Source organism: Kogia breviceps, chromosome 7 (assembly GCF_026419965.1).
Source record: "Kogia breviceps isolate mKogBre1 chromosome 7, mKogBre1 haplotype 1, whole genome shotgun sequence".
In the NCBI taxonomy this organism is placed as follows: domain Eukaryota; kingdom Metazoa; phylum Chordata; class Mammalia; order Artiodactyla; family Physeteridae; genus Kogia; species Kogia breviceps.
In genome coordinates, this window is record NC_081316.1 from 73,483,908 (window position 1) to 73,506,831 (window position 22,924).

Below are 22,924 nucleotides of genomic sequence, written 5' to 3' on the forward strand. Positions count from 1 at the left end.
TCCCTGGTGGCACAGTGGTTAAGAATCCGCTTGACAATGCAAGGGACACGGGTTCGAGCCCTGGTCCGGGAAGATCCCACATGCTGCGGAGCAACTAAGCCCGTGCGCCACAACTACTGAGCCTGCTCCCTAGAGTCCGCGAGCCACAACTACTGAGCTTGAGTGCCACAACTACTGAAGCCTGAGCACCTAGAGCCCTGTGCTCTGCAACAAGAGAAGCCACCCAGTGAGAAGCCTGGGGACCGCAACGAAGAGTAGTCCCTGCTCGTCACTTAGCCTGCGCGCAGCAACAAAGACCCAATGCAGCCAAAAATAAAAATAAATTTATTGTTAAAAAGAAAAGAAAAGAAAAGAGAACTGGCTTAAATTGGCCCCAAGCATCAATCCACAGGCCCTCTCCTCCAGGCCAGATAGCTGACTCCTGAACTCCACAGACGTATCTAAGATGTTCTACTCCCACACCCAACCCGACTGTAAGGCATCACTGGCTGGAGCCAGGAAAAAGCCTGCTGATCGGGTATCTCAGTCACAAGAAACCTCAGTAAGGAGGACCTGCCCACTCTTGAAACTGACAATGCCCTTATCAGTGCCTTCCAGAGATATCCCATTACTGCCAGAATCTCCTATCAGACCAGGAATCCATCTTCAAAGTGTTGAGAGCAACTCACATCATAACAAGAAAGGGGTCGTCCCATGCTGATTACAAGGAGATGTCCCATGCTGATTACAAGGAATTCGGGAAACCAAAGTCTGTGAAGATACTAGATACCTTCAGCTGATAAGGGTTTCTTCAGAAGCCTGCAAAGATGCTCTGAATTTGTGTTCTTAATCACAGACCAAACTCAGGCAGTTCTCTGAAAGTTATAAATGATGAAAGCCAAAGCTAGGTATTTCCTAGGCATGAGCCACACATGACAGACCCAACAGGAGAGCAGCCACTTCTGAAAGATCTTTCTGGAAGATCTTTCCCACAGGATGTCCCAACACCCAGTCCATAACAGAAACCAGGCATTCACATACAGCCTATAAGGTTAATGCTGCTATGAATATTTGCACACAAGTCTTTGTATGGACATATGCTTTCACTTCTCTTGGGTAGATACCCAGAAGTGGGGATTACTCTACATTTGCCATTTTGAGGAACTGCCAGACTATTTTCCACATAGATCGAACCATTTTACACTCCCACCAGCAGGTTATGAGGGTTCCAATGGTTCCCCATCCTCAACAACACTTCTTAGTGTTAGTCATCTCAACTGCAGTCATCCTAGAAGCAGGTGTGAAGGGGTACCTCGTTGTGGCTTTAATTTGCATTTCCCTAATGGCTAATGATGTTGAGCATCTTTTCATGTGCTTTCTTGATTATTTATGTACCTTCTCTGAAGAGATGTCTATTATGATCCATTGGCAAAGTCAGTAAAAGTTTGAATCAATAAATGAAGACATGCAAATAGGCTTCTTTTTACATCCTGAGTGTCTGAGATTCTTTGATATTGGGGATACAGAAGGAGCAGAACCTGAGGAAATTCCCCTTTTCCACAGATGAAGAGAACTGCAAAAACTGTCTCTGCTCCTCAGCACAACTCAGGGATGTAGGCAACATCATCTCCATTTTTCAAATTTAAGTTGCTGTTTACTGAGCACCTACTACGACCAAGAGACAAGGAGATGAAGACATGTGAACAGCCCTCAAAAAGTTCACTGCCTATTAATAGAGGAAACAAATCCCAAGAGGTAAACTGACTTAAGTGAGCCAAGGTCACTTAACCTGGGTGGCCAAGTCCATATCTTCTTGATGTCCAATCCTGAGTATCACAGTTCCCCCAGGGCTGGCAGGAAACAAAACTCCAGAGAGGTCCACTGAAAGGCGGGGGCAGGTAGGAGGCAGCAGCACTGTAGGGGCATCAGAGGCCCCACAATAGGCCCAGGTTCAGCCACTGCCTCTGGAGGGTCAGGACTAGCACAGAGGGCTACAGTGCTAGCCTTGCCTGCACCCAGACGCCGGACAGGACCCCTGAAGAGGTAATGAGCTGAAACCTGTAGCGCATACACACTGCTTCTGCTTAGGCTGGAGGCAGTTACCAGCGATGATGGATTTAAACAGCAGAGCAGAAGCTTGCACAGCCCTGGCCCGAAACAGACAGCAGAGTAGCTGGAGGCTGCAGCCCCTGCCTGACAGGGGCAGAGTGTGTGTACCGGCGGAGACCCAGGCAGGCCCAACTCGTGGCAATGCCTCCCCGAGCCCAGCTGAGCCCGGCTGCACACACCTCAACCACACTTGGGCCTCCTGCCTCCCGTCCTCCTCTCACTATGTATCCCCACTGTCGAAGAGCAGCCAGGAGCCTCTCGACTTGTGTCTGTTGAAGCTACTTATCAACCTGGCTGAACAGCAGTCTGGAGGGCAATGTCAAGTGTAATATAGCACATTCACCAGGACCCTGGGTTCCCACCTCCCTCCTATTCCTAAGCCAAACTCTCTCCTGCCTGTGCCCCCTCTCTCAAGGCATTCAAGAGATACTAGCTGCACACCCCAAACTTGAAGTTGGGTGGCCTTGGAAATCATTAAATAATATAAATTGTACAGTCTCCATCAGGAAATAATAAAAGCAGTACCCATAAGAAAGACATGGGCCAACACGCACCGAGAGCGTACTGTGTGCCAGTACCCATCTAAAGAACCGGAGGGAGTCGCCTCATTTAACTGGCACAACTACTTCGCAAGGTAGGTTTCATTATCCCCATTTCACAAAGGGGAAACTAAAGCTTAGAGAAATCAAGGTCAACCTGCTGTATCTTTCTAGCTCTAAAATGAAGAGCTAGAACACACTAAAATGCACTTCTACCTTGTAATTCGAAAGTGAGGTGGCAAAAATCTCAATTTATCCTGGTTGGGATCTCAATCACATTAAAGTGATTTACAGTGAATTTTAGTCCCTGCCTAAGAGAACAGCTAAAGTCACTAGAAAAGGTGTAATCTAAAATGTCCACTTCTCAGGAATTCCCTGGCAGCTCGGTGGTTAAGACTCGGCACTTTCACTGCCAGGGCCCGGGTTCAATCCCTGGGTCAGAAAGCTGTCAGCAAAGCCAAAACAAAAACAGAGCAAAACAAAACAAAAACACCCACTTCTCCAATTACATAGCATACATACCTGTGTTTTAACACACACTGCACTTCATTCCATGTTTTTTTTTAACAGTGCTCACCCCAGCAATTATGTATTCTTAGGGCCCAGCACATAAACTGGCACAGACAGTCCCTTGGAAAAGTCTGCTTAAATACTGACTCAGTCTCAATACATTCTTCACAACTCTGTAGAAACTGGCCATTTTCACATTTGAAATGTCTGCACTATACATTTTTTAAATTGTTTCATTTTTGCATTTTCTCAAATAAATCTTATGGAAATATGTGAAAACTTAAATATTTCTTAATAATATTACTTATCAAAACTAATTTACTAGTATGCCATCTCTAAGACAATAGGCTTGTCAAAAAGGTATTTAGATAATATTTGCCACCCCTTTTGAAATTATAAGTCTCATAATCAAATTTGGCTGACATTTAAAATAATCCTACTGACCAAAAAGCCAAGCTTTCATAGCCTCAGTATTTTTCTCCAAAGAATTATTTTATAAAATAAAATGCATATACGGCTTCCCTGGTGGCGCAGTGGTTAAGAATCCACCTGTCAGTGCAGGGAACGTGGGTCAGAGCCCTAGTCCAGGAAGATCCCACGGGCAACTAAGCCCGTGCGCCACAACTACTGAGCCTGAGCTCTAGAGCCCGTGAGCCACAACTACTGAGCCCGCATGCCACAACTAGTGAAGCCTGTGTGCCTAGAGCCCGTGCTCTGCAACGAGAGAAGCCACCGCAATGAAAAGGCTGCACACTACAACGAAGAGTAGCCTCCCCCGCTCACCGCAACTAGAGAAAGCCCGCACACAGCAACAAAGACCCAATGCAAACAAAAATAAAATTAAATAAATAGATAAATAAAAATAAAATGCATATATTCCTGAGCTTTTGCATTCTTTAATAAGAAATGTGAAATATGTTTGGCCTTTAAAAAAAAAAAAAAAGTAGACTGATTCAGCCAGGTAAAGCAGAAAAAGTTCTGACACAGATCTTCCTTGACTTACAATTGAGTTATCTCCTGATAAACCCATCATAAGTTGAAAATATCATTAAGTCGAAAAATTCATTTAATACACCTAAGCGGTCACACATCATAGCTTAGCCTAGCCTACCTTAAACATGCTCAGAACACTTACATTAGCCTACAGTTGGGCAAAATCACCTAATACAAAGCCTCCTTTACAAAAGTGTTGAGCATCTCATGTAACTGATTGAATAGTGCACTGAAAGTGAAAAACAGACTGGTTGCATGGGTGCAGAATGGTTGTTAAGTGTATCGGTCGTTCCCCTTCATAGTGGCGTGGCTGACTGGGAGCTGTGTCTGCTGCCACTGCCCAGCATCACGAGAGAGTATCATACCGCCCATCGCCAGCCGGGGAAAAGATCAAAATTCAAAATTTGATGTATGGTTTCTACTGAATGCATATTGTTTTCACACTCTTATAAGGTTCAAAAATTGTAAGTCGGACCATGTGACTCTTCTTCTTTTCAAAGACTGGAAACAAAAGACATGCTTTCAAGCCCTTCAGCTCTCAAACAATTTAAATTTACATTAATTAATACAAAGGAAAACAACTTCCTCCTACACCAACAAAAAACTGACATATTTTTACTGAATTATCCAAAACTCCAGATATAAGTGACATGCAGCAAGTCACTAACCCTTTCTCTCAAGTTTAACAAGAGACATTAAGGACTGGTCCCTCAAACCAGGTACATCACACAGTGGTTGGCAAAAAGGGACAGGTAATGACTACGTATCCCTCCCCTTCTTCACTAGGAACATTCCATTTAAAGGGGAAGAAAGTCAGGAAGGTTCAGAACTCTGAAATTCTGTTCAGAGAACAGAGGTCCAGGACCGTATAAAGTGCTGCTGTGTCCAAGGAGCAACATCCCTTTATTCTAAATGACACGCAAATTTCTCAAGTCCCATAGCCCATCCCTGAGGACAAGGTGGGGGCTGGGACCCCGGCCGGCTTTTGGTCTGTTCTCCATCAGCAGCCAGGGACTCTCTGCAAATCTAATCACGTACACCCCAACCCTGCTCAATACCCTCTAACGGCCCCCTTCACCCCGACACACAGTGGGAGCCAAAATCCTTACAAAGGCCTCCAGGGCTCTACAAACTCCGGGCCCGTGACCTCACTGGTTCCTCTCCTCACTTCCCCCCTCGCTGACCACTCCAGCCACACTGGCCCTCAGGCTCCTCAAACACACTAGGCACACCAGGGCTCTGCCAAGGGTGGGTGCGCGTGTGTGTGTGCCTGTGCGCACACACACACCCACTGCCTAGAACATGCTTCCCCAAACAGCTGCTTGGCCTGTAGCCTCAACCCCTCAGCTGCTTCAGGTGCAAACCCTCCCATCCCCCTCTCCTGCCTTAATTTCCTCTTTACCACTTTCGCCATCTGACTAACTTTCTTACCGTCTATCATCCCACTAGATGTAAGCTCCATGAGGTCAGAAACCCCTGTTGGATTCTGCTCACTGCCATCTCCACAGCACCTAGAGCAGTCCATAGCTGGCACTCAGCGAACACCTGCTGAATGAAGGCAGCACTGTGAATGGTTACACCAGGCTCCACTGGAAAGCAAAATCTGGCCAGGCCCTACTAACTAGGGTTGCCATGTATTGATAAAATACGACTATGGGGCTTCCTTGGTGGCGCAGTGGTTGAGAGTCCGCCTGCCGATGCAGGAGACACGGGTTCGTGCCCTGGTCCGGGAAGATCCCACATGCCGCGGAGCGACTAGGCCCGTGAGCCGTGGCCGCTAGGCCTGTGCGTCCGGAGCCTGTGCTCCGCAATGGGAGAGGCCACAACAGTGAGAGGCCCGCATACCGCAAAAAAAAAAAAAAAAAAAAAAAAAAAAAAAAAAAAAAAAAAAAAACGACTATGGCATGGGATATACGTACAAACAAAATTACTCTTGTTTATCTGCAACTCAATTTTTCCCCCCTAAATCTGACAACCTTAGTCCTCACTCCGGAATGGTCAAACCCAGGCCATCCAGGTCACCGGGCGAGATAGAGGTCCGGGGATGTAATCAAAGCGCCAAGGGAGAGGTCATTTCCTCTCCTCAGACCCTCTTCATGGAGGCCCCTGGTGATCTGCGTTCTGCCAGCTCTGGGTTGAAACACGGGCCCATGCAGGTTGAAGAAGCCACCAGGCAGAGCTCTCATCTATGCCTGCTCTGCTCTCAAAAAGGAACACTTTCTTTTCCTAAATCCCCATTTGGCCTGGTCTCAGAGAGGCCCAGATGCTTATGTTCCCTCCCACCCTCTCCTCTGTGACTGTGGAAACCACAGAGACAGAGCACAAACAGGTCCCTAACTCCCGGCCCCCTGCACGCTCCCGTCACGGCCCAGAGCCCCGGCCCCCGCTCCAGCTCCGGGTCAGACCGTGTGGCTGCATTTCTGACTCTATCTATACAGGGCCACAGGCTCTCGGAACAGCATGTTTCTCTCGTCATCTGTATGTCACCAGCAGGCCACCTTCTGCGACATGTGAGAGGAGACTGAATATATGTAAAAACAATCTAGAACTTAGAATAAAAACGTTAGTAAATTATGACATACCCACACTATCCATATCGAGGTTATGAAGAGTCATGGATTTTCAGATATACGCTCCCCATGGTTATTCCCAAGTCTCCCATCTCCTGAAACTTCTAACATGGGAGACCCCTGAGGTTTCCGTTCTGTAGCCTAAATCTCAAAGGACCGAGATCTGTAAGTCCTTGGCACCTAAAGTCAGGTGGGTCATGGGATCTGAGAGCAGGGGGTGGAAAGGAGCCAAAGGTTCAGGGGCAGAGAAGATGACATATCCTGTTTTGCCTGGGAAGGTCCCAGTTTATTTCTGTTTCCAGGTGTTATTATTTACACTGCTCCATTTTATTCTAAGTGTCTCAGTTTGGACATTAAGTGGTGAAACTGAGAGTGACCTTGGCACCCTGGAGCCAGGATCTACAGGACAGAAGGGAACAGCCATGTAAGAGCAGCTGCGATCAAGCAGGGCCAACTCGGCCCCAGGACTGGAACTGGGGAAAGGGCATCTGTGGGCAGCAGCTTCCAGTACGAAAACCGAGGAGACAGGGCTGATCTCCCCAGATCCCTCCAGCTCTGAATGCTAAGAGAACAGCTGGGAGAGGCGCTTGTCCTACCCTCCCACTGGGCCTGCACCGAGCACATGCAGGTCCACACGTCCCCCGCAGTTCCTGGGCACAGGCCACCAGGAGCCCAGCCTTGGCTCAGAAGCATCCTCACATTAGGGTGTCAAGTGACTCAAAAGTTGGTCTTTGATCTGACACAGAGAGAGGCCAGGCCCTGCTTCTTCTCACAGGTCACACCTACTGCCTCTGGGTTTTCTCCAGATTTCTTGGCCCTCAGGTTGGCCCCAAGAGAGCAAATTGTAGCAGATATTGAAAGGGTGCTGATTCCCCAGGCTCCCTCACACCCCGACACGCCTGCCAAGGGCTCCGGGCAGCTTGTCACTGTTATTCACAGCACACTGCAAATCCACGCTTCTCAGCTGTAGGAGCTACAGTTAACAGGGTGGCTGATGCCTCAGTTGAAACCACTGAAGGAAACTCAGCAACACTCCCAGGGATCCGGGGAGGAAGGAAATCACAATTCGGGCTTGGACCTGAGTTGGCTTAAAAAAAAAAGGAAGGAGCCACACTGGATTGGGGTCCAACCCATTAACACTCTAGGGAGCCACAGACTAAAACGTGCCAAGACATTAGGCACCCTTTTAACACATATGAAAAAATCATATGTGTTTCCATCAGCCCACAACCAAGGGACAAACTTTAAAACTTCAGCATTCTCGGTACAGAAAATATGCAGGGATCTTGCTCCAGCATTTGTAAGGTTTCATGTGACATGCAACATGCTTACTAAGATGTTCACAGGAGTGAGCTGGGGCTTGAGATATTGACTCAGTGCTTCAAATGGGTTCTCGCCTTAGCCTTCTTTCCTCTTTGCCTTTTCTCTCTCCTAGACAATTTCCAAGGTTTCGGCTCCAAACCCTGAGATGTTATTTTCCAAATTGTTCTCAACCCAGAATGCTGAATTTCCAAGTGCCTGCTGGTTCCTGCTCCATGGAGAGCCCCAAAGCCCTGCAAATTCCATACAGCTCAAACTCATGACTCCAATTCTGCCCCATAAAACCTATCTTTCCATGCTGTACATCTTGTCTCTATAAATGCACAGCTGCCCATACAGATGAAATACCTTCATCTCTTTCTTTGCAATAAACCCTACCAAGTCTTCTGATCTCCAATATCTCTAATCTAATACCTGATCACAAATATACTGATCTGAAATACCTATCCCACCTCATCCCCTCCTGGTCACTCCCATAGCCTCTGACCTAGATGTAGCCCTTCTGCCCTGAGTACTACAGTAGCCTCCTTATGGGTCATGAGGCCTCCAGAATAACTCCTCAAATACTAGTTGAATATCCTAAAACAATGGCTTCTATTTCCCCCATCCCTTCCAGGAATGTGCCACCTGCACAGAAAAGTTGACCTTTAGTGTCCCAACCGGGTGGCCCATTACTCCATAATCTCTCATCCTGCCCTTCCCAGCTCATAAGCCACTCCACTGCATCCATCCTTCTCTGCACCCCACACTCTAGCTCTACCAGAACCCTACTGTTCCTGAGAACATGTATGTTTTCACAGCTCTCTGCCTTCAACCCTCTTCCTCTTCTACTTAGTCCATCCCTGAAAGGCAGTCCGGCATAGTAGCTAAGACTAAGAACAAACTGTCTTGGCAGTCAGGTAGACCTGGGAGGTTTCTGAGTCCCCACTCCACCACTCAGTACTATGTGACCTTGGCTGCCAGTGCATGTCCTAAACAACAGAAAAGCAGCTCACTTGGTTTTCCCAACAGTGAAATGGGAGATTCCTTCCATAGGTAGACACCTTGGGGAAAAAATACTGTTGGACACGACAGCAAATACACACAACTTAGCAGAGAACCTTCTTGCCTAGTTGGCACGTTTTCCAAGTTCTAAAAGAGGAACCACTGATAACTAGCTCAGGGCATCAACAGTGCTGATGCAAAGCTTCTGCAGAGAATAACTTCCAGAGTGTGAGGGCTGGGCTTTCTGTCCATCTCTTCTAGAGGGATTCGAGCGCACAGGCCCAAAGGCATCCTGCAAAGAGCAAAGCTGTTCACCTTGGACTGACTATGGGAAACTGAGTTTTCCCAGACACGGTGCCTGGAAAAAAACAGAGCACCAGAACCAAAACCCTGGTCTTTGTCATACTTACTGTGATTTAAAAGGAAAACACACACATCTGGTTTAATGACTCCTCGACACAAAACCCCTGGCCTTTATCACCCTAACGGTGATTATTATTCTTTTGTGAAGAACATGGGGTTTGGTGACATCTGGATCTGGAAACCCAAGTTCAACAACATTTTAAGGGTAGTTAAATTCAAATGTACGTAACAGTTCAGGGTGCCTACTATGTGCCAGGCACTTGCACCACGTAACTTCACTTAACCTTTACATTAGTTCTCCAAAATTAGCGTTCAGCTCCTGGCCTACTGCTGCCTCGGATTCGGCCACCTTCTCTCTCACTCAGTATCTTAATTAACTGGTATGTTCACCTACTTCTTCAGCATTCTCATCTCATTCCATCGTTACTAGTGAAAGAAGAAAGTTTTATTATAATAGTAGCTGGGCTTCCCTGGCGGCACAGTGGTTAAGAATCTGCCTACCAATGCAGGGTACACAGGTTCGAGCCCTGGTCCGGGAAGATCTCACATGCCGCGGAGCAACTAAGCCCGTGCACCACAACTACTGAGCCTGCGCTCTAGAGCCCGTGAGCCACAACTACTGAACCTGAGTGCCACAAGTACTGAAGCCCACGTGCCTAGAGCCCGTGCTCCGCAACAAGAGAAGCCACCGCAATGAGAAGCCCGTGCATCGCAAGAGTAGCCCCCGCTCGCCGCAACTAGAGAATGCCCACGCGCAGCAACGAAGACGCAACGCAGCCAAAAATAAATAAATAAAATTTATTTAAAAAAAAAAAAAAATATATATATATATATATAAAATAGTAGCTAACATTTATTGACCACTTTCAAAATGGGCCATGTATTAATATAATGCTAAGCCTATACATATACACCCAGACCAGCTTTATTGAGATATAGTTCACATGCCATACAACTCACCCATTTAAAGTGCACAATGCTCTGATTTTTAGCATACTCACAGACTTGTGTAAGCCTCACCACAACCAACTTAGAACATATTGATCATCTCAGAAAGAAATCCCCAACCCATTAGCAGGAACTCCCCAATTTCTCTCAAATCTTCCAGTTCTAAAAAACCACTAATCTACTTCCTGTCTATAGACTGGCCTATTCTGGACATTTCACACAAATAGAATCACACAATATGTAGTCTTGTGACGGTCTTCTTTCACTTAGCATAATGTTTGCAAGAGTTGCTCATATCATAGTATTTATTAGTACTTTTTTATTGCCAAATAATCTGTTGTATGGATATTCCACATTTTATTTACATAGTCATCAGTGGATGGACATTTGGGATGCTTGTACTTTTTGGCTATTAATGAATAATGTTGCTATGAATACTAGTGTACACATTTTTGTAGGGACATCTGTTCTCACTTCTCTTAGTTATATACCTAGGAGTAGAACTGCCGGGTCATATGGCAATTCTATGATGAACCTTCTGAAGAACTGCCAGACTGTTTTCCAAAGTGGTGGTATCATTTTATATTTCCACCAGTCATGTACAAGAGTCCCCATTTCTTCACATCCAAGCCAACACTTATTGCCAGTCTTTTTGACTATAGCCATCCTAGTGGATATGAAGTGGTATCTCATTGTGGTTTTTATTTGCATTTCTCTGATGCCAAATGATGTTGAGCATCTTTGCATATGCTTATTGGCCATTTGTATATCTTCTGTGAAGAAATGTCTGTTTAGATCATCTGCCCATTCTTTAATTGGGTTATTTGTCTTTTCATTAGAGTTGTAAGAGTTCTTTATACATTCTAGATACAAGTCCCTTATCAGATTTATAATCTGAAAAAAGATTTTCTCCTATTCTCTGGGTTGTCCTTTTTATTTAATACTTTTTAAAAAAATTTTATTGGAGTACAGTTGCTTTACAATATTGTGCTTGTAAAAAGTTTACAATTTACAAAAAGTTTGTAATTTTTACGAAGTATCAGTTTATCTACTTTTACTTTTATTACTTATGCTTTTGGTGTTATATCCAAGAAGGCTAACTAACCCAAGGTCAGAAAGACTTAATCTCACGTTTTCTTCTGGAGTTTTATAGTTTTAGTTCTTACATTTATGTCTATGATGGATTTTTAGTTATTATAGTGTATGATATGAGAAAGGGGTCCAACTTCATTCTTTGCATGTGGATATCTAATAGTCCCAGCACCATCTGTTGAAAAGACTACTGTTTTCCTCTTAATATCATCTTGACACATTCGTTGCAACTCAACTGACCATAAGTGTGAGGGTTTATTTCTGGACTTTTGATTCTATTCCACTGACGTTTGTGCCTAACTTGATACTAGTACCACATCGTCATAAGATTGTAGCTCTGTAATAAGTTTGGAACTTATCTTGAAAAAGAAGTTTCTTCTTTTTCAAGATTGTTTTCACTGTTTTGGGTCCCCGAATTTCCATATGAATTTTAGGATCAGCTTGTCAATTTCTACAGAGAAGTTAGCTGGGGTTTTCATAGGGATTACAATGTATCTATAGATCAATTTGGTGATTACTGCCATCTTAATAATATTAAGCCTTCCAATCCATGAACATAGACTATCTTTTTAAGTATGATGTTAGCGGTGGATTTTTCATAAATGCCCTTTATCAGGTGAGGAAGTTCTATTTCTAGTTTGTTGAGTATTAATATCACGAAGAGGTGTTGGATTTTGTCAAATGCTTTTTCTGCATCTACTGAGATGTTAATGTGACTTTTGTTCTTTATTGATATGATGTATTATATACATTAACTAATTTCAAATTTTAAACTAACCTTGCACTCCTGGGGTAGATCCCACTTGGGCATGCTGTGTAATCCTTTATATATGTTGCAGGATTCGGTTTGCAAGTATTTTGTTGGGGATTTCTGCATCTATATTCATAAGATATTTGGTCTATAGTTTTCTTATAGTCTTTGGTTTTGTTTCCAGGGTTAATATTGCCCTCAAAGAATGAGTTGGGCATGCAAAACGTTTTCACACATTATTTTATTTAACCTTCACATCAAACTTGTAAGATGGGCACTCGTATTTGCCCCATTTATCAGATGAGGAAATGAAGGTCCAAGAATATTAAACTCCCCATGGTTACACATCCAGTGACATAGTAGAGACAGGACTTAAACGCAGTCAGCCCTCACTCCTGACCTTAAGCCCTTCATCACCATGAAGAACTTACTCCTTTGAGCTAACTGACAAGCCCCCATACAAACCAGACACTAACTAGATTAGTGGCAGGTTAAATCTATACTAACCAGATTTTGTGCCCTGGTCACAAAGGTCTAGTAACCCGCCCTAACTTAACATCCTTCTGAATTCCTCAGTGATAGCTTACTTGGTTCATTGGTCCACTTAAGTGAATCATTCAGGATCAAGAATGTCATCTTAGAATAATCAGTGGTTGAAGTAATGTTCAGACAACTAAAACTAAACCCAGAGACAATCTGAAAAAAGCTATGTACTCTTGCGCATGTACACAAACACACACCCTCCATTCGGAGACAGATAAGCGTACAAACATACTGTGTCAGGTATATACTAGGAAAAAATAATTGTCAAAGTTTAGCTTTCTAAGGACAGAATTTCTGACTTGTAAAAATCAAATCAGGGTGGGAAATGGGTAGATTCAGTCACTGCAATAACCAAATCAAGCTCAGCAATAAAGACAGCCACTGAATGTCCCATTTGGACAAAACCATTGTGATACTGACATAAAATGTAAACTAAAACTGTTCTCATTCTCAACACCTCAGGCACAGGGTCAATGCGGTTACAACAGAAGGGTATAAACATGGGAGTGAGGTGCTGCTGGTTCTACACTAAGTTCTGCCTCACCAAGAGGTTCCTCAAGATAAGATGCTCTAATGGAAAACATCATGGGCTCTGTGCCTCAGCTTCTTATCTATGAAATTATAATCCTCACCTCCATTATTTCTCTAGAATGTTGTAAATGTGATAACAATAACGATGCAGGAAAGGACACCTTGTAGAGAAAAAGGATGAAAGTATTATCACCAGCAACTTTCACTAATTCAAACATTTTTTGAAGGCCTAATGTGTGCCAGGCAGTACGCTAGGGTCCGGAGATACAGACACACACATTAAAAATGAGTCTGAGATGAATGGATAAAGAAGATGTGGCACAGATATACAATGGAATCTTACTCAGCCATTAAAAGAAATGATACTGAGTTATTTGTAGTGAGGTGGATAGACCTGGAGTCTGTCATACAGAGTGAAGTAAGTCAGAAGAAGAAAAACAAATACCGTATGCTAACACACTTACATGGAATCTTTTTTTAAAAAAAAATGGTTCTGAAGAACCTAGGGGAAGGACAGGAATGAAGACGCAGAGGTAGAGAATGGGCTTAAGGACACGGGGAGGGGGAAGGGTAAGCTGGGACAAAGTGAGAGAGTGGCATGGACATATATACACTACCAAATGTAAAATAGATAGCTAGTGGGAAGCAGCCACATGGCACAGGGAGATGAGCTCAGTGCTTTGTGACCACCTAGGGGGTGGGATAGGGAGGGTGGGAGGGAGACACCAGAGGGAGGGGATATGGAGATATAAGTATACACAGAGCTGATTCACTTTATTATACAGCAGAAACTAACACAACAATGTAAAGCAATTATACTCCAATAAAGATGTTAAATTTTTTTTAAAAAAGAGTCTGAAAAGCGCTCTGAAAGGTGGTCAAATAACATGCTATGGAAACACAAAGGAGGGAGCAACTAGCTCTGCCTGTGGAGACTAAGGAAGGTTTCAGAGAGGGGGGAGTATTTTCTACTCCTACCGGTCTTGAAGGACCAGTAGGAGTTTACCAGGCAGAAAACAGGATGAAGAGTGGCCCAGACATCAGGAAAGCCCATTCTCCCTTTTTCATTGTTTACTTGGAACCAAAATTCTCTTCCACACAGCAAGGCAGCAATGTAAGGGCACAGTCCAGAGAACCTCAGGTTCCCATCCTATCACAACTCAGAGGCAGCAGAAAATAGTGGTAAAGAGCCAAACTGATGGGGATTCACATGCTGGCTCCAGGAGTTCTTATTTATATGATCCTGGGCAATTTACTGAACCTTTTTAGGCCTTGGTTTCCTCATCTGTAACATGGGAATAATAATAGTAGCTATTGATTTGTAAGGAGGCTTAAATGAGTTGATGTTAATTGTTTAGAACAGAACCTGGCACACTGCAAGCACTGGATAAATACCGTTATTATTATTATTATTACTATTATTAATCCCTGTTACAATGCCTGCTCTGGTCAGTCCAGGCCTGACGAAGATATGTCCATCTCAAAAGGCCCCTATCCCAATGCATGTGGTCATCCCACCTGGCAATTCCCTTCACCTAACAACTGTTCATGACTGCTGTCGCAGGACACACGGGGACTGAGAGAATGCTTCCTAATATACACGGCTTAGGATCCAAGTAACCCAAACAGCATCTTCCATAATCAGGATCATATCGCCATTGCAGTCTGTGTGTTGCTGTGAGACAGCAAACACAAAGCCACATCCAAGTACAGAGACTGCAGCAACAGTTGAATAAACATGCAATCCGATATCTAACATCTGGCATGTCATCAGCCCCAATACCTTATTCACAATCAAGTATGTTTACGGCTGTGGCTACTTTATAGGTACGAATGTCTTTATCAGGACATTAATGTGCACCAAACCCCTCTCCATAAAAGCAGTCATAAATAACAATCTCCTCTGAGCTGTCACGGAAGCTACTGTGCTTGTAATAGAACCATTCATCTAAGAGACAGTTGCCAAAGCCCGTCTCAACACAATAGCAAGCAAGTCACAGCGCACAGAGGCAGACCCAGGGAAGAGGGCAGGCACAGAGTGAGTAATTAGGACTTTTGTAAATGGCTGGGACGGGGTGGGGAAACTCAGCTTATTAAACATATGTTCAAAGTTACCCCGGAAGCTGCAAAGCTTTGGGGCGATCGATTACGTTTCCCCCAGAGCACTTGCTTTTAAGGTAGCCTAAAAAGTTCCTCCAGCTATTGTAAAAAGAACAGTGTCTATGGAAATTTTTTTTCAGCTAATGACCAATTTCACTGCCTGTAGACAGGGAACACTGCCACACTACATAAAATTTTTTTAAAATAAATTAAATGTCCCAGAGAGGAAATTTCACTGTCACACCTTTCAGACTGTATTCTAAAAGGGTAGAAAGGAGAGGGCGTATAGCTGATACAGGAAGAGGCTTTATAGAAATAATATCCATATGGGTTTTGAGGAACGATTTGATTTTATTATTTACCTGGAACTGAAGCATCTGAGAGAAGACAGGTGGGCGGATGGAATAATGTGCAGGGAAGGCACAGCAGGTAAATATCAAGTAAATGAAATATACCCGTGATTAAATCAAATGATTATAATCAAATGAGAATTTATAGCACTCTAAAGTCTCCAGAGTGTTTTCATACTCTAAAATCCACCCACCTCTGCCTAAAGGCAATGCAAGTACAAGATTACCTGCTAGGAATCTGTTACAAAGAATAACATGGTCATCAAAAAGACTACCGACATTTTTTAAAAGACAGGCCCGCAACCCTCCAGAAATAAAGCATGTCCACCCAAACGTACAAGTTTAAACGATTAATATTGGCTCGGCAAAGATGTGGATCCTGTTCATTCTGGTGTAGCAGCTTGCTGTGAACATGTGGACACTGGAAGAATGGATCTGAATGCTTTCCTCCCTCTCTCCCATCACCATTTTACCACGATACATGAACATGAGAATAATGCCACTGTTAGTCTGGACAGCTGACTGACAGGTCCAACTGACTGGGCACCTGTTGAACTCCTGGACCAATGTCCTAAAATGTATAATAAGAACACCCTGCCCTGCTTCCTGGCCCCAGCACCACCACTCTCTAACCACCTGTCTCCCCAGATCGGTGCCTTGGCCACGAACCCATGGAAAGAACAGCTTGTTGGCACCAGCTCCTCTCCCACCACCACCCCTCTCCTGCCCACCAGGACCTTGCAGTGTCCCCCCGCAACTTAACCCCTGGTGAACATCACACCAATGTCGACCTGGACAGTATGACTTGTTTCTCATTCTTGGTATTTTCCACATTTTTCTTTAATGAGTATTTCTGAGAATCAGAGGAAAATCAGAATCAGAGGAAAAAATAAACTATATAATTATTTTCCCCTCTAATTCCAAAAGTAACATATGTTCACTATTTAACAGAACTCCATTAATACAGAAATATATAATAGACACAGAGTTCCCCATAAACCTATCCGCCTGCAGCAACTGCTATTCATGTTGTAAATTCCTTCAGATTTTTTTCTGTGACCTTTTCCACATAGCACATTTATATGTTTTAATTTACTGAGGTGAGTATTCTCTAGGGTAGGCCCTCTACTACAGAGATCAGCAGAACACTATCATAATAACAATAACTTGTAAAATGACCACTTTAAACACTTACTACCAAAGGAATGGGATACCTTTAAATAACAGTGGTATTAAGAAATTAAGACACACTCTCAAAAGAAATGCTAAAGAGAGAGGAACTGAAGCTCTATCCCTAGGTGGAAGTCAGTGGGGGTGACAAGAGAGACAGCGTTGGAACCCAGGGCCACGCAGCTGAAAACGTGCACATCCATGAGTCCAGTGGAAGCTACTGCTATGGGGCCTGCCCAGCCTCTGCCAGCAACAGGCTCCCACTGTCCAATGGTCCCTTCCATCAGCTGTGACTCTGACCCAGTCAAGCTTGCCCTGATCTCCCCCCCTCTCCAGTACCTTCTTTGGCAGAAACTCTTAAATGTTTCTGCCAAAGTACCTCCCTTAACCAAACACCCCTCTACCTAGGCTAGGCAACTTAACCTGAGTGACTGCTCCAAAATATCCTTTCCTACCTTTCTAATGCGCCATGAACGGGGGCTTAACCTCAGAAAAGTAGTATTTTTAGAATTCAGTTCAAAATGCTTTCTCATACATAATTGCATTTGCTCTCAACATTGCTGAGAGGTATGGAGAAATATGTTGATTTCCTCGCCCCATTCTACAGATGATGGCAACAAGGCATAGATACATCGCAAATAGGTATAGTTTTAGGGCAGCCAAAGAATTTGGGAGGAGGAAGGCAGAGAATGTTAGCAATTTCTTGTGACCCCAACGTTCATTTTGCCAGACTGTTCTGCCACCTGCTCTTTACTAGGCCCATGCCATTCATATCAATATCAAACTCTTCCCATTCATATCCATGGGGTCATGTCCTCCTCAAAGAAATCCCCCTACTAACTGGTTACTTTGGTAGGTTTATTTGCAAATTCACAGTTCACTACTGTGGACTTCAACGTCAACATATTATCCAATCAATGCTGATGAGCCTCACCACGTCTTACTTCCATGTCTCCAGTGGCCACCACCCATGTTCGTATCAGTTGACCACATTTTCGGCCACACCTTGAAACTCCTCACTTGAGATCTCTCCACCTCTAATCTCAGATGCTTCCTCTCCTGTGCATGACCACAGCCTCCTGTCCCGCCACCTCTCCTACATGTGCACAGCCTCTGAGCAGCGCATGTCACGACCTGCCGGCCCCTCCAGCTTCACCTTGTCCCTGTCCCTACCTAGACTGGTGCAAGCCTGCACTCACTAGCACCTTGGTGTCTCAGGTCCCAAGCCTAGACGTTGTCAAAATATGGATAAATCAATAATCCCCTGGCAGAAAAACATATATATCACATAATAACACCAGTGGGTTCCCCCAAAAGTAACGTTCTCCGCCTTGTACAAAAATTAATTCAAAACAGATCATAGACTTAAATGTAAAACATAAAACCAGAAACCTTTCAGAACAAAACACAGAAGAAAATCTTCAGGATCCAGGGCTAGGCAATGAGTTCTTAGATTTGACAGTAAAAGCACAATGCACAAAAAGGAAAATTAATCCACTGGATCTCATCAAAATTTAAAACTTTTACTACTCTGCGGAAGCCCATGTGAAGAAGATGGAAAGATAGGCTACAGACAAGGAGAACATATTTGCAAACCACATATCTGACAAGGGACTCATATCTAAAATAAAGAACTCCCAAAACTCAACAGTAAAAACATAAATAATCCAACTAAAAAAGGGACAAAAGACATGAACAGACATTTCACTGAAGAGAATATACAGATGGCAAATAAGCACATGAAAAGATGTTCCACATCATTAGTCATTAGGGAAATGCAATTTAAAACCACATGGGATATCACCACACGCCTATCAGAATGGCTAAAACAAACAATAGTGATACCACCAAATGCTGGTGAGGATGCAGAGAACCTAGATTGCAAGTGAGAATGTAAAATGGTACTGCTGCTCTGAAGAACAACTGAGCAGTTTAAAAACAAACAAACAAACAAACAAAACTGAAGGCACAACTACCATTTGACCCAGCAATGCATTTATCCCATTGAAATGAAAACTTATGTTCACACAAAAACCTGTATATAAATGGTCATAGCAGTTTTATTTGTAATAGCCAAAAACTAGAATCAACCCAGATACCCTTGAACAGGTGAATGGGTAAATACACTGTGGTACATACACACTAGGGAACCACTCAACGATCAAAGGAACAAACTACTGATACACACACGACCTGGATGAATCCCCAGGGAATGACGACGAATGGGAAAGAGCCAATCCCAAAAGGTTACATACAGTATGATTTCACTAGATAACATGTTTGAAATGACAACATTTTAGAAATAGAGAATAACTAATTGTTGCTAGGAGTTATGGGTAAAGTCAGGGGAAGCAGGACAGCACTGGGTATGGTTATAAAAGGGCAACCCTGGGGATCCCTGTGGTGTTGGAACTGTTCTATAACATTGCGGCGTGGATACACAAACCCACACAGGTGATAACATGGTACAGAACTTAATAAAACACACACACACACTCATTCACAAATGTGTACAAGTAGAACTGGGGAAATCTGAATGAGATCAGTGGATTATATCAACATTAATATCCTCATTATGATATTATACTACAGTTTTGCAAAAATGTAACCACTGGGGGGAAACGGGCAAAGTGTACAAAGGATCTTTGTATTATTTCTTACAATTGCATGTGAATCTACAATTATCTCAATAAAAATTTCAATTAAAAGAAGAAAGTAACGTTCTCCAACTTCTCTCAGGCCCTCCTTCCACTGCTCGGCTATTCTTTTACTCACCCCTGTCCGTCCATATCCCATTCCCCCACAGTATCTCTACTAAGCTTGCTCTATTTTTCAAAAGCCCATAAGCCACCTCAGCTCACACAGCTTTACTTCTCATCTGAAGAAAGGAATCACTATGCCCTCACTGGGCCCTCTAACTGGACCCTTCTCCTGCCATTATGCATCAGAGTAAAAGAAGCCCTACTCCTTTTAAAGTCTCTTCCTGGTTCTATTCCATCATATATATCCTCAATTACATATATTTTCTCCCCTACTAACCAAATGGCCCAGTCTCTCCCCTGTCCTAAAATAAGTCTTCCTTTAACTTTTTATGCCCTTTAAGATACTACCTCATGGCTCTTCCAGTACATGGCAAATCTGGGCCATGGTAATGTTCCCTCTCCGTACACAGGGAGCATAAACTGAATAATGTAGCTCATTTCCTGTACCCAAACTTTGTAAGGACTGTTTCAAATGTCAGTCTCATTCCCTCCTTCCTCATCTGTTTCTTTTACCAACTCTAAAAATGTGGCCCTGTCCTCTTGGACCCAGGCTGTAGCTTAGCCCAGTGGCTCTCAAACCTGGCTGATCACCCAAATTACTCAGGGAGCTTTTAAAAACACAGATTCCCAAACCACACTCTCAGATTCTGATTCAACTGGTTTGAGTCCGTTTTTGTTATGTCTCTTTTTTAAAGCTTCTCAAGTGCTTCTGCTGATGATGGTCAGACTTGGGAACCACTGATGGGTCTCCCTTTCTCTTAAAAAGGCAATCTTTTTACTCTCCCACAAATACAGACACTCCATTTAAAATCCATGCCCATTTCACCGCAATACACGTGAGCCTGCGCATATCCCCCATCCCCATCCCTTCTCTGCTGATGAGCCCGCAAACTACCCCTGCAACTCCAACCTGCCTGAGCTCCAAGTAGGAATTTCCAAACACCACAGATCATCCTCATCTGGATGGCCACCCAGTACACCTCCAGCACATAACAAAATTCATCTCCTCATCCCTCTCCTCTCTGCAAACTGCTTCTCTTGTCTCCACTCCCCGTTCATTTGATAGTCCCATCGTCCTCTCCATCACCCAGAAGCAGAACCCTGGAATCATCTTCAACTCTATCTTCTCTTTCACAAATCACATCTGGTCAGCCAATCCTGTTGGTTCGACCTCTGAAACTTCTCTGCCAGCACTGTCAGTACCGTAGTTTAGGCTCAGCCTCTCCCACTGGCCTCCTGCAATAGTCATCTAACTTCTCTTCACACCTTCAGAGTTGGCTTTGTCAAAACCAGGCTGAGGCACATCACCTCTCCTGAAAACATGCAGTGGCTTCTCTCTGCCGCCCAGGATGAGCACCGGACACCATGGCATGGCACTTGAGGCCCTACACAATGCAGTGCCAGCCCACATTTCTAGGTTCATCTGCCATCCCCCTCCAGGACACACCCTCAATTCTAAGAGCACCAGAGCTGGGTCCTTTCAGGACTCTGTGCCTTTATGATGCTGCTCCCTTAGGCCTGAATGCCCTTCCCCTTCTCTCTCTCTCCCCACAGTAGCAAATGTGAACCTAGGCTTCAGAAATCCCTTGGAGTTATATGCAACAATTCTATAACTGTGCACAAGCATGCATTTTTTTTGGAGAAGAGATCCACAACTTTCTATAGATTCTCAAAGGGGGTCTGTAATCCAAAGTAAGTTTAAAAGCCAAAAAAAATTTTTTTTTAATTAAAAACAACAAAAACCACTAAGTGGCCTTTCCCCATTGAAAGTTAGTTCACCTAAGTCTGCCTCTCAGACTCTGACTCTTCCAGCCTTTTGCATTTTCAAATATAGACATGTGCATTCCCCAATCATAAACAATCATACTTTCTACTGCCCTACCACTGAGTCGTATATATCTCTAGTACAGAATATACGTCCTTCCATGTCAATATTGTAGTCAGTGGTCTTAACTGGCTTGTTGTATCAAGCTGACTTTCAAATGTCAACTCTACGACTTATCTACTGTGGCCTTGAGCAAGTAACTTGACTTTGGTGGGCCTCAGCTTCCTCAGCTATAAAACAGGGATCGTCACGGTAACCTACATCATTGGGTTGTTCTGAGGAATAAACAGGACAATGCATTCTAAAGCAATGAGAAAGCACCTAGCACACAGTAAGTGGTCAAACAGGTCAGCTTTCTTAATTAGTTTACATCTGTAGTCCCTGCTCATGGCCGGCCGAAGAGCAGTACAGGCCCTCACTGAGCGCCTCGCGAATCCCCATCTTCCCGGTTAAGCCAGTGCTCATCCGCTGCCACGGAAAGCTGCTGAAAAGCCTCAGTTTCCAACCTGGTGGTAATTTAATATTCTCTCTCTTATTTTTTTTTCTCCCTTATGACCAATTCTTAAGCCATCCTAATTAGCTATTTTTTAACCTGGCTTGCACAAGGGCTCACACCTTGTGCATAAACCTTTGTAGGTCAGACCCCCACTATGTTAAACTTCCCAGCCCAAACACTGATGACGTTGGCTTTGCTATTCTCACAGGAACCAAACTATTTCCAAATCCCCCGTTACTCATGTGTTCTGAGGATCCCAGAATTAACCCTTGTTCTGCTGCTGTGCCTACGTGGGTAGAAATCCTTCCTACCTCTTGAACTAACATTTGCCAACACACAGAGCAAAAACCAGTATTTCTTCCTTCTCAGTCTAGGAAGACCATTAAATATACCAACACACCTTTCTCTCTCTCTTTTTTTTTTTGTTTCTGTTTTCTCCCTTCCTTTCTAGCCAGCTCCTCTCAGGGCTCAGAGGTTTACCTACTCACCTTTCTTTATTTTAAATAATAACTCACACATGCATATATTCAGCATACATCACTGATACCTTCTCTGTCCAGCAAGACAGGGTGGGGCCCCTGCCTTATGGAGCTTCTAGCCTGTTCTAAGGGCACAGCGCTCTGTCTTCACATTTCTAGCAAATTCACTTGAAATAATATCCCAAATCACAGGTAAGACAGAAAGAGGAAATCAAAGATGCCACATGATGTTCAGATAGAGAACTGGAAAGAACAAGTTCAGCTCAGGCCCCAAGGCTCACTCTCCCAAGGCCTGGAGATCCTACAGGGCTCAGATACTACAGCCACTTCCACATCAGGGCTTCTGGGGCCTCCACAGAGGTAGACCACCTTCCTGGTCCCCATAGAAATGATGTGAAAGTACCCTGTCTTACAAAGGGACAACTCGGCACTGCCTTGACCAGTTCTTCAGATCAGGAGGAGCATGGGGACCTCAGATGTCAACCTCTTTGCCTGCACTGATTAACTGGT

General features: G+C 44.0%; 1 protein-coding gene across 7 annotated transcripts in view; it reads right to left on the reverse strand.

Annotated features, from left to right (window-relative positions):
* The window catches only part of TEAD1 (TEA domain transcription factor 1), a 263,768-nt gene that overhangs the window by 149,880 nt on the left and 90,964 nt on the right, over positions 1 to 22,924 (reverse strand). The window contains exons 1-2 of one of the 7 annotated variants that reach the window (XM_067038589.1): positions 6,713 to 6,732; positions 5,562 to 5,678 (exon numbers count right to left, since the gene is read on the reverse strand). The exons of the other annotated variants lie outside the window; for them this stretch is intronic. Of the exons in view, the coding sequence (XP_066894690.1) occupies positions 5,562 to 5,655 (94 nt within the window). The 5' untranslated portion in view covers positions 5,656 to 5,678; positions 6,713 to 6,732. Of the gene's footprint in view, positions 1 to 5,561; positions 5,679 to 6,712; positions 6,733 to 22,924 lie in introns of those variants that run through there. 7 annotated transcript variants of the gene reach the window in all.